Source organism: Sinocyclocheilus anshuiensis, unplaced genomic scaffold, assembly GCF_001515605.1.
Source record: "Sinocyclocheilus anshuiensis isolate Anshui unplaced genomic scaffold, SAMN03320099.WGS_v1.1 scaffold261, whole genome shotgun sequence".
In the NCBI taxonomy this organism is placed as follows: Eukaryota; Metazoa; Chordata; class Actinopteri; order Cypriniformes; family Cyprinidae; genus Sinocyclocheilus; species Sinocyclocheilus anshuiensis.
Window position 1 is genome coordinate 1,548,191 of NW_015536515.1, and position 12,731 is coordinate 1,560,921.

The 12,731-nt window shown below is 36.6% G+C and overlaps 1 protein-coding gene across 1 annotated transcript in view; it reads left to right on the forward strand.

Moving 5' to 3' along the window:
• The window catches only part of akap6 (A kinase (PRKA) anchor protein 6), a 180,628-nt gene that overhangs the window by 32,984 nt on the left and 134,913 nt on the right, over nt 1-12,731 (forward strand). The window contains exon 3 of the mRNA XM_016492093.1: nt 6,355-6,728. Coding sequence (XP_016347579.1) covers nt 6,399-6,728 — 330 coding nt within the window. The 5' untranslated portion in view covers nt 6,355-6,398. The remainder of the gene's footprint in view (nt 1-6,354; nt 6,729-12,731) is intronic.

Below are 12,731 nucleotides of genomic sequence, written 5' to 3' on the forward strand. Positions count from 1 at the left end.
AGCAGTCGCACTCGGGTGCGGACCAAACAACCGTACCGAGACCCAGCTGAAGAGGTGGTCTCGGTCCGCTTCCACACGAACTCTGGTACGGTTCGTTTAAGATGTGAATATGACCCGACCTCGATCCAACCCAATCACGCTCAGAAACAGACAGCTCGCACATATAGTGCTGTTATTTGCGCTTCAGTGGCTTAAATCACTTGTTTTTAAAACACAATGCTTAAAAACATGTGCAAATGGTGAGCTCTGGACGCGCCTTTAGAAAGAAATCCATCTTTACGGATTACATAATAAGAGTTTTTGTTTTGGATTTGAATTGTTTCATTTTGTAGTAATTTAAAGCTTTCTATAGATATATTCATGATGTCTGTAAGGAAAATATTCACTGAGTTTCGGTGCATTTTTGTGAAGAGCTCCTGTTCAAGACCGAGACGGCAAGCGCATCCTATTTGTTTTCTTTATTTTACAAAAGCACAACGTTTTCTTGATATTGTGGGTGCACACAAATAAAAATAGACCCTTTACAGTTCCGAACGATGCATTATTATTACCTTTATGAGCAAAAATGACGGCGTATTTAATTTGTTTCCACTGATGTCATGAAGCGCGTTTCAGCTTCAACTCTCCGCACAAACGATTGAATATGCACCTAATAGCGCACATTTATATAGGTTAAATGTTTAAACTAACATTGTGATATGCTTTAAGTATTTTATATCTATAGATTTTATTTTCGGCAAGTCGTAATTACAACATCGTATGACATTGTCTCATATGATGCTCATAAGTTTCTTCATATTGCATTAGTATCTGATAACACCAAATCAGTAAAAGAATAAAAATTGCACTACAAAGGATATCCATGATTAGCCTGTTTTTGTACTTCCTGTTTAACCCTGCTTGAGAATTTCTGTCCAGTGAATGGATGACCTTAGCACAAGTGTAGTTTTGTTTACAATTTCTGGTTCACTTGCAAAAAAGGGCAGTGTGAAAGCGAAACGCACCAAACAAAAATAATCTTCATTGTATTTGGTCCGGACCAAAGCAAGTGAACTAGCGGACTTTCCTGGTGTGAATACACCCCTAGGTACTACTACAAGTCCAGAGTTTTGTGACCTTAAAGAGCGTAATGGATTATAGGGCATAAGAAGATTAGTTAAGTATACAGGAGCTTAGTGCCTTATAGGTCAGTAGCAACTAGCAATATTTTGAAATCAATACAGAACTTAATAGGTAACCAGTCTACCTATTATTTTTCCTTCTATCCTGACAAATGCTCCAGTCCCTGCTGCAGAGAAACACCCCCATAACAGGATATTACCACCTCCATGCTTTACTGTAGGAATGCTGTTATGTGGATGGTGAGCTGTATTGGATTTCCACATGACATATCGTTTGGTGTTGAGGCCAAATAATTCAATTTTAGTCTCATCTGCCTCAGAATCTTCAAGGTGTGTTTTTGGCAAAGCTCAATCTGACTGCATGTGGCCTTTCTTGAGGAGTGGCTTTTTTCTTGCAACCCTCCCATACAAGCCAACTTTGTGGAGAATTTGTGATGTTGTCAAATGCACACAATGACCACTGTTTGTCATAAATTCCTGCAGCTGCGTCAGAGTTGCTGTCGGCCTCTTGGTCGCCTCTCTGAGCAGTTTCCTCCGGCTCTTTCATCCAGTTTGGAGTGACTTCCTGATTCAGATCATGAGGGTCTGTGTTGTACCAAATACCTTCCACTTCTTAATAATAGACTTCACTGTGCTTCTAGGCATTGATAAAGCCTTTTAATTTTTTTTGTTTCCATCTCCAAGTCTCTTTGTTCTCCATTTAATCTCACGGCTAGTTCTGTTGCGTTGCTCGGCTCGCTCTCATTACAGATGGGTTCCATCTCCAAGTCTCTTTGTTCTCCATTTAATCTCATGGCTAGTTCTGTTGCGTTGCTCGGCTCGCTCTCATTACAGATGGGGCCTCATGTGGAAACAGCCCCTCTATAACTCAAATGATGCCAGTCATAGTGAATCACAGCCTAACTGGAAATAGGTTTTAAATGCAGTTAGAGGGTTTAATGTGGGTGTTATGGGATTTCTAGAGCCGCACTCTGTAGAGACTCAACAGAGTCATTCACTCCCAGTTCTGCTCTACACGTCTCTATTGATTCTAGATCACGGGTTTATCGAAACCAGCATGAAGAGATGCCATCTCAGCTAGAGAGAGTTCTGACCCTCAACCTCATTCTGATGCTAAATAAAAAACTTAGTCTCTCTCTGCATAAAGACTGCTGACATCACGTTCTGACATAATTATATATCCTTTTAGACAATTAATACTCTGTGTTATATATACACAATACTACAAATGGTAAATAAGGTATTTAACATTCACCAGAGCTTACAGCTATTAATACAAAGAAAAAGCCTGTTTAGGCCTATAAATGTTTTAATGCACTCTCAGAAAAAAAGGTACAAAAGCACTCACTGGGGTGGTACCTTTTTAAAAGGTACAGCTTTATGGGATTTCTAGAGCCGCACTCTGTAGAGACTCAACTCACCCACACTGCCATCATTCACTCCCAGTGCTGCTCTACACGTCTCTATTGATTCTAGTTCACGGGTTTATCGAAACCAGCATGAAGAGATGCCATCTCAGCTAGAGAGAGTTCACAGAGTTCTGACCCTCAACCTCATTCTGATGCTAAATAAAAAACTTAGTCTCTCTCTGCATAAAGACTGCTGACATCACGTTCTGACATAATTATATATCCTTTTAGACAATTAATACTCTGTGTTATATATACACAATACTACAAATGGTAAATAAGGTATTTAACATTCACCAGAGCTTACAGCTATTAATACAAAGAAAAAGCCTGTTTAGGCCTATAAATGTTTTAATGCACTCTCAGAAAAAAAGGTACAAAAGCACTCACTGGGGTGGTACCTTTTTAAAAGGTACAGCTTTGTACCTTATTTAGCCCTAAAAGGTGCATATTGGTACCTTAAAGGTACATATAAGCACCTAAATGCTACATATTTGGACGTTTGAAAAGCTACTGCCCAAGTTTTGTATCTTTTATTTTCTGAGCATGTGGTAATGTTTATGGAGGTCTACACTTATATCAAATAAAATGAAGGAATCAGTTAAGAATTTAATACCTTTTTAAAAGGTACACCTTTGTACCTTATTTAGCCCTAAAAGGTGCATATTGGTACCTTAAAGGTACATATTAGCACCTAAATGGTACATATTTGGACGTTTGAAAAGCTACTGCCCAAGTTTTGTATCTTTTATTTTCTGAGCATGTGGTAATGTTTATGGAGGTCTACACTTATATCAAATAAAATGAAGGAATCAGTTAAGAATTTAATAATTCAGACATAAAATGGAAATAAATAAATCACTCTTTAAATGGTCAAATTAGTAGACAAATTTAAAACGTTTAATTTAATTAATGTTTTTAAACAGTTAAATAAAGCAGTCTTTACTTAAGTGGCATTTGGGAGAGGGAGTAGCTCTTAAAATCTTAAAAACATATGTCATGACAATTTTAATTTTGGAATTTTAGTAACAAAAAACATAATGTAAAAATATGTAACTGTGCGCTATGTCACAATTCATTATAATGCAGTGCACATAGTTCATTAGTGCTATTCAGTACTGAAATGTTCACTGTAAATGTCATGACAATTTTAATTTTGGAATTTTAGTAACAAAAAACATAATGTAAAAATATGTAAATGTGCGCTATGTCACAATTCATTATAATGCAGTGCACATAGTTCATTAGTGCTATTCAGTACTGAAATGTTCACTGTAATTGAAGTGTGACCCATTTTCTAAGATGCAGCTGCATTTGTGTTTCATTATGATTTCTGTGGGTGTCAGATTGTGGTGTGAAACTGTATTCACTAAGAAGCAGGAGTTTGACCCATTTTGAATTCTAACAGAGGCTGCTGTTCATTTGAGAGGATTTTGTAAAGTCAGCAGAACTGATGGCTGGTTTATTGAGTGCCTGGTATAATTAAGTAAAGCTTTTGGCTCTTGGACAGCAGCACATAAAAGGTCATTATGCCTTGTGTTATTCATCTGCTGTTTATTGTTTATTTGCAATGACACTTTAGTAGTGTGAAAGCAGACGAGTGTCAGATGTAATTAAAGATGATTTTGCATCAGCACATCAGATGGCATCAATTCATTCATGGTTTGAAAGCAACATTATGGATAGAGGACTCGTATTTTAGTCTGTAGTGGTTGAAGATGGTAACATTTTAATGATGGATTTGTTCCTTACAAACACGCAGCTTTTCAGACATTAATTGATGACCTGGAGTCATGTGGATTACTTGTTGACCATTAAACATGAAAAAAAAACACGAGATTATTTTGAGGGTGAGCTGGGACCAGTCTACAAAGAGATATAACATAGAGAATGCAAAAGCTTCATTGTGTATGTCATGTTTTGAATAAGTTATGCATGCTTGTGATATGTTAATCAACTGTAAGGCCCTGTATAATCCTGTGTGAACACTTGTTTGTATGTTCCCCTGATGCAGATGTGTGCCATTGTATGTCATTGTGTCACTGATGCATTTGCAAACACATCTGAAATTATTCTGTCTGCCCTTTCATGTTGAATGTCAACTAATGAATCGGTTTGGACGGCTTCATCCGTACTTTAACAAATACATGCAGATGAGCTGTAAATGCCAGGAAACCATATTAGCTGAATAATTCATGGGATGGCTGTGATGCTGTTGGTGGGATGGCATCACTGGGTGCTGAAGCAGCATATTAACCAGACGCTCAAACCGGATCGTTCAAGATATTGATTTCCAATCGTTGACTTCCCTGTTGCAGTGGCCTAGATATTCAATGCTGTTTAATGCCGGTGAGACAGCTTCATGATGAGCGTCAGTTATTCCAGTTCATAATAATCTTTCTTACTGTTACCTTTCTTTGTGCAGGGTGGAAATGACCTCAGCTGCTGATGTAATGATGCTGTGTATGACTTTAGAAATGACCTCATCGTGCATTATTCATAGGCATTGAGCATCTGTTACAGTAGCTAATGCAATAATTACATTAGTAGTGAGTTTGCATTGTGGCATTGACTTTAGCACAAGTAGACGCCACTGGCTTTTTCTTCAGCAAATGTGAATAAATGTTTTTGTAAAGATCATGTGTATTGTGTATAACATGGACACTGTAATAAAGAGTGTTACCCGAATATTCAACTGCAGAAACAAATTCTGTTTGTCAAATTCTGTTGAGTCATAGTGAGTTCTGTTATTTAAAAAGGATGTATTTAATTTACATTTATGTATTTTTAAAGCTTTTTATCCATTGCATTTTATCGGTTTATGAGTTCTCTGGGAGACGAACCCCTTTGAGCTACAGGAACCGTAATATTGTGATATTATGACATACGGCTGATTCTACATCACAGATAATTTGTATTTAATTTCAGCTTTATTTTCATTAATGAAAACAATTTGTAATAGTTTGGTTTAGTTAACAATAAAAGGTGTCACCTTTATATTGTCAAAAATCAAATATGTATTTAAAAAAAAAATACTGTTTAAGTAAGTTTGACTATTGTTTGTCATTGTATTTTATCATGCTGTCATGGAAAATAGCATTTGTTGCTGAGATATGTACATAATCCTCACTGTAAGTGATGTAAAAGAGTTGATCCGGGATTAAACAGAATATGATGTTGCTTGAAAGCATCTTAAAGGATTTTTGTGACATGAATTTATGTGTTTCTATTCCCAATGGAATCAATATTTTGGAGTTTTGTGACTTTAGTTTAGTTTAGCTTTGAGGTAATCTATATGCTCTAGTCTATACGTACTCAAAACGACACATAGAACTTATAAATGTTTGTATCTGGGAAATTTATGACGTTATTGATGACTCAGTCTTTGTTTTAAAGAAATGCTGTCTGCAATGCGAATATACTCTGGAGGATTTCAGAATTGTAAGCCCACCATCTCAAATATGCATTTTGTAGGGTATAAATTGTTTCCCGAACCAGCTGTGCAGTGTTTTTTCTGTGATTTGGCATTTTTATCCATGTTAGTAATACTTTTTTCTTCAAAGTAGAAAATAATTCCCTAAGATGAGGAATCCCTTTCTTTAAATGCTTTTCTAATGCTTCACCATGAGAGCCAATTTTCATGCTGTCATCTTTGACAGTGACCACCATTAGATTTGCATCTCAAATGACCTCTGGCTATCTAATATTTAACTAAATCTGGCAGCTCTTTTAGTATTAATGGGAGTTTTGCACTCATACTACTTGGTTTTATTATTTATTTTTTAAATCTCATTCTCTCTTTTTTTTGTCTCCTCTCTGAACAGCTAAACCAAAAAGCCCCGTCCTCAGGATCACGCTGTGTTTCACAATGAATGTTGCCATATCACCGATGGCCAGTGAGGCTTCTTCCCCTATGATAACCTCTGTGACTCCCACCCTGGAACCCGGCCCCGATAAACACGATGATCCGTGTGGGCCCAGCGTTAGCGGGGATGGGCCGACTCAGAAACAAGATCCCTACCGCAGGTACCAAAAACCCCCTCCTCTCCACACAGGGGCCGACTGGAAGGTGGTTCTGCATCTGCCGGAGATCGAGACCTGGCTGAGGACCACGACTGAGAGAGTCCGAGACCTCACACATTCTGTGCAGCAAGACAGCATCAATAGACATGTGGATGTGCACCTGGTACAACTCAAGGTAAGAGTACATGAATGCAGCATTAAGGGGACAGATATTTTTGTGTAATGATGCTGAATGTATCTTTATCCATGGCAACATAATGGTGATATACCTGTTCAGAAGTTCGGTGTCAGTAAGATTTTATGTTTTTGAAAGAAGTCTCTTATACTCACTAAGGCCGCATTTATTTGGTCAAAACTACAGTAAATACTTTAATATTTTGAAATACTATTAAAATTTTAAATAACCATTTTCTATTTTAATATATAAAAAAAAATAATTTATTCTTGTGGTGCAAAGCTGAATTTTTTTGAGCCTTCAGTGTCACATAATCCTTCAGAAATCATTCAGATTTCCTGCTCAAGAAATTTCTTATTATTATCACTGTTGAAAACAGATGTGCTGCTTAATATTTTTGTGGAAACAGTGTTACATTTCCCCCCCAGGATACTTTCAATTGAAAATTCAAAAGAACAGCATTTATTTGAAATATAAATCTATTGTAACAATCGGAATGACTTTTGATTAATTTAATGCACCCAATTCAATTGCTTAATAAAAGCATTACATTCTTTAAAATGTCATTTTTTAATTTCTTTTTTTTGTATTATTATGTATTGCATGCTGACTCCAAACTTTTGAATGTCAGTGTATCCTGGATTACTTTGCGGTCTCTCTCTTTTCACTTCAGCACTAGTTACAATAGATAATTGGTGCCATTTTACTCGCCTCAAAACAGTATGAACAGTAGTAACAGTGTCCTTTGAGGACTTCAGAATTCTATTTAAGGATGAGCATAAACCTTTGATAGATGGTTAGAAACTTAGCACGAAAACGAACGTATCACTGGAACAAAGAACAAGGAACTGGTGAGAAAAAAGAAAAAGTAACTTGGATTGCAGATTAGTAATATGAAAATTAGTATTGTTGCAGTGCCTTTTCTAATTTGTAACACCGTTTTTTGTAACAATCTCAAACCTAATCTACTAGATAATTTTAGCTCAAATTAATATTTCATGTACAGTAGATGCATTCATTTATTAAGTAGCTGTGCAATACGGGTCTTGCTCACACTGCTGAGGACTATTTTGTTTGAACACATTGATGCATACAGGATTAATTTGTTCAATTTAACAGCCATTGGCAGGTGGACCCTGCATACATATACATCATGAAATATTATATGCCTAAATTCCAGTCTTTTAGTCGGATCATTAACAGCACCACAGCAGTCCATCTTAGACGTCTGGTAATGGAGGGATTGGCTATAAACACAGTATTGACTTTAAAAGCCATAATGGAACTTTGAGTTCTAGATTAGTTGGATATGATATGGATCAATCATTGAGCGGACAAGAGCTCTTAACGGATTCCTCTACTCAACTCAGACTCTATTTCTGCTAAGAGCACAGCATAGCTTGTGGAATGTTTTTTCAGGTTGCCGGTGCATTGATGGACGTGTAAATATGTATTTATTTCCATAATTGCATTAAGTTTGTCCAGATGTATGTCACACTGCATGCAATAATTTTTCCTAGGTAAATTTTCATCTTATATTTCACTTTTGAGCAGTTTGAGAGGAAACGTTATATGTTGTTGCAAGCCACTTTCTGAGATTTTTCTGAGATTTTATTTATTTTTGATTTAACAATTATTTATTTTAATTTTTACTATTTAAATATTTGTTTTAATTATTTGCTTTCATCAATTCGTGAACCCCAGTTTGGGAAACCCTGGTCTGTTGCACTGTAGTAACCATATATGATGACTTGATGATATCCCATATCACCACGTGTTTGATACAGTGTTAATGAGATCATAGTGAGAGTTTCTGTGTTAGTCTCACAGCTGAATGGCTGAAACCCTCTGCTCCACGTTCAGATTGAGAAACTATTACAGAACACCGTCTGAAAGAATGAGGTTTCAGTAACATCATTGTTTTCCAGTTGTGTTCTCATTTCATCTTTTGCATTTGTTGGTTTAATCAGAACAGTGTGCTCAGCAGTCTTTAATTAGACGTTCACCCTCTCGATGTCTTTCACAAGGGAGAATCAGGCAGCCTGTGGTTCTGCTTCATCATGTTACAGCTCAGATAAACAGCTGCTCACATCATCATTATGAGAGCCATTCAATGAAACAGAGGATTGTTTTGAAACTGAGATAGAAAGAAGTATTTTAACCTCAAAAAGCAACACGCTTTAGTTTTAAATAAGTGAAAGTGAAAAGGAAACCGGCTGCGTCACTGTTCCTTTCGGTGAAGTCTGTGCATTATGAATGTGTTACAGGAATCTCTTCTTTAACTGAATGTGTCACTGCTGCTGGAATGTGACCTGCTGGTCTTTGTTGTTAAAAAACACACTGCAGTCTCTGGTGTCACAGCGTTTCACAGCCAGTCTGAGAAGCTGCCTTTCCTGTTAATAAATAATGTGTGAGGCTTTTAGAATAAGTGTGTGTGTGTGTGTCTCTGAAGGGGAGCTCTTCTCTCATTGGTCAGATGGCTTTGTCATTGCCACCACAGTTATGTCTTTTTAGTTGCTGTGTGAAGTGAGGTTGTGCCATTAGGCTAGTAACAATCAAATCGTTTGTCTGATCTGAAGAGTTTGAGTGCCACATTCCTTCAGATCTTGTTTTAGCAATCTGTCATAATGTAATAAGGCTTTGTAAAGAGACTGTTATTGAAGAATGAGGAAATAATGGACCCAATAAATGTGGCAAATGATTAATAAACTATTATAATTAAATATATAAATTAACACACACACACACACATGTGATAAAAGCGCCCTCTCCTGGACATGAAGTTAATTACATCTCCGCATTTCTTTGAGGCCTATTCATAAATTCATTAAACTGAACCTACAATGACACACACACACACACACACACACACACACACACACGCGTCTATATATTTGTGAATATGCGTGTATACAAAATGCATATATACATGTAATTTAAAACACACACGTTTTAAATGCTATATATACATTTTGTATACACAAACATATATATATATATATATATATATATATATATATGCAAAAGTTGCTTATCGGAAGTACAAAACATTAAGATTTATGAACAACCCTAAAGCTTAAATGTAGTTTTCACCATTATATATGATGTTCTTGAGGTTTGATGAAGGAAAAGAAGCCATGTTCATAATCTAATACAGCTGAAGATGTTTCATAGATTTTATAGAGTGTTGCGCCTTCTTTTTTCAGTATGGCATTCTAATTTTTGCCTGCTTCTCTTCTTTGGTTGGTTGAGCATCGTTTTCTGCTTCTTTAGTGGACCGTTATAAATCCTCTCTCTCCCTCTCTCTCTGTTGATGCTTTGTGTTGTTGATTTGAAGAATTCTGTGTGTGTTTCTTGCTGAATCCAGTGTTATTTTGAGGGGGTGACTGAAGGCTTTGTGTTCAGTATCAGCAGACAATGAGTCAGTCGGGCAGCACACATCTGTTTCTCCATGAGAGGCCACAGAGCGCAGCACGGACTGATACTCCTACACTAGTGTGCCTCAGTGACTCACATTCAGGCTTCCTGTGAGCTTTATACTGAAGCTCAACACTTCAGAGCTGTGACATATTGACCACTGATTCTTCATCATGTGTGTGGTGATTTTAGAACGAATGATGACGAAAACATCTTTTCAGTCTCATGAAGAAAGTCACATGTCTCTTCTTCCTCGTAAAATGAATTATTTAGCATCTTTTCAAGTCTAGTGGCAAGGTGTTCATAACTATGCAGTATATTGGCTTTGACTTTCAAGCATACAGCGCCATCTTGTGGAGAAAATCAGGACTACGGTTCAAGAGTTTGGAATCAGTAAGAGAGTAACGGTATCAGTAACAGTAGGCATTTATAATGCTACAAAATATTCTAATTCAAATAGATCCTGTTCTAAATTACATTTTAAAATATATTCAAATAGAAAATTTTTAGTTATTTTAAATTGTAGTTTTTTCTGTATCTTTGACTAAATAAATATGGCCAAGATACTTGTCACAGTGAGGCTCTTTTACTAGAGACTCTTATGATGTAAAGGACTCTTCCTGTTTTGCGCAAGTTGAATACTAGTTAACACAGATATGTTTGTGTCACTGATCATGTGTGTATTATTTAGAGTTGTTCCTGTCATCATTATGCCATTTCTTTCTTAGTTTAACATTTAATGATTTTAAATTTAACTATGTTGATTTATGTATTGTGTTGTGTTAAGAATTAAAACAAGACCGGTAATCATGTTAAATGTTTATTGTTGCTATATAACAACGTACATATTGTAATTAGTCATACATACGTACTGGTACATTTTCCCATCCCAAACAGACAAAACCCAGTCACACTAAATGCCACCATTATGAAGAAGATCTCATTCCCACCAATAGTTTAGAATAGCACGGTTCATTGTTCTCATGTATGAGGGAGAGGTTGCTGATCTGTTTAAAGGGGTCATATGATGCTGCTAAAAAGAACATTATTTTGTGTATTTGGTGTAATGAAATGTGTTTATGCGGTTTAAAGTAAAAAAAACACATTATTTTCCACATACTGTACATTATTGTTTCTCCTCTATGCCCCGCCTTTTTGAAACGCGTCGAATTTTACAAAGCTCATCGGTCTGAAAAAGCGAAGTATGCTGTGATTGGCCAGCTATCCAGTGCGCTGTGATTGGCCGAATACCTCAAGCGTGAGACGGAAATGTTACGCCCCTCACATACTGTTGATGCCCTGTCCCGGCCGGAGCGACGAGACAAAAACATCTTTTATAAAGAATATCTCTTTGGATTTGAGACTTTAGTCTTTGCAACTTTACAGATCTTCTTTATGCACCAAGAGCTTGTAACACTCCAAAGAGAAAGGAAAAATTGAAATCGCATCATATGACCCCTTTAATTCTTGGTTGAGCATTGTTAAGCATTAATAATTAATTGAGTTTGTTTGGATTATTATAACAGTTTAACTCTTCGTTGCTGTTAAAGCACATGTATTTGTCAGTCTTACATTTCTTTATTACTTTTAATTTCCAAATGGTTTAGCCCAAGTAGGAGGGGCTTTGCCTTTTTAAGATGGCCTGTCAGATTTGTTAGGGAACTCATAGAGTGAGTTGGAGTATAGTTGTGGAGCGGAATTGCTGTCTTTTGGGTCAATTTATTGGCATAGCCAAAAGTTTGTTTGTATATAACTTTTGAACTGTTTTTTTTTTTTGTATGTATTTTTGGACTTTCATTGTAAATACCATTGGCACACCAGTGGGAAACCTTCATTTGTGCACTTCTGGGAATTAACACTCTGAACTTTTGAGTTCATCATCATGTCACTTCATTTTTACGCCTCCATCTGCCGGTACATTTAGAGCAGTGGTGCTTATACTGTTTAAAACATCTTTGGTTCCCTTTTTCTGCAGTTGACTCACCCATGTCTCTCTTACAATACCTTTTTCAAAAACATTAAAAAAACTCACAGACTCCAAACTTTTGAACAGTAATGTACTGTATAACTCTAGTTTATAGTAATTAAATTATGAACACCCATTTGGTCATGCATGTCCATTTTTTTTATATTTATTTGTATTTTGTATAAAGTAGCCTTGATCTATGAGAATGCATATCCAACTGTTTTTTCATATAATTGTTTTACATAAAGTAGGCTTTAGTATGTTATATTTAAGTACATTGCTGTTACTGCATGACAAACTGTTGACCAAAAGATGGCATCAGGTGAACGTGAGGATGTCTGTCACTGATGGATGGATGGATGGATAGATAGTACAGAACTGATTCTAAGTGGAATAGTCTGGTTTGCAGGAGCAGCTGTGTGTAGTATGTAGAGAGTGGACACACTAATGGATGTCAGAGCGCCAGGAGATCAGCACACAGCTGTGATGTCCACATTCCCCAATGAGACCAGCCCACAGAACAATGTCTGCAGACACACCCTTATTCCACAGATCAGATGTACAGTATGAGGACACACACACACACACACACACACACACACACACACAAACACAGCACC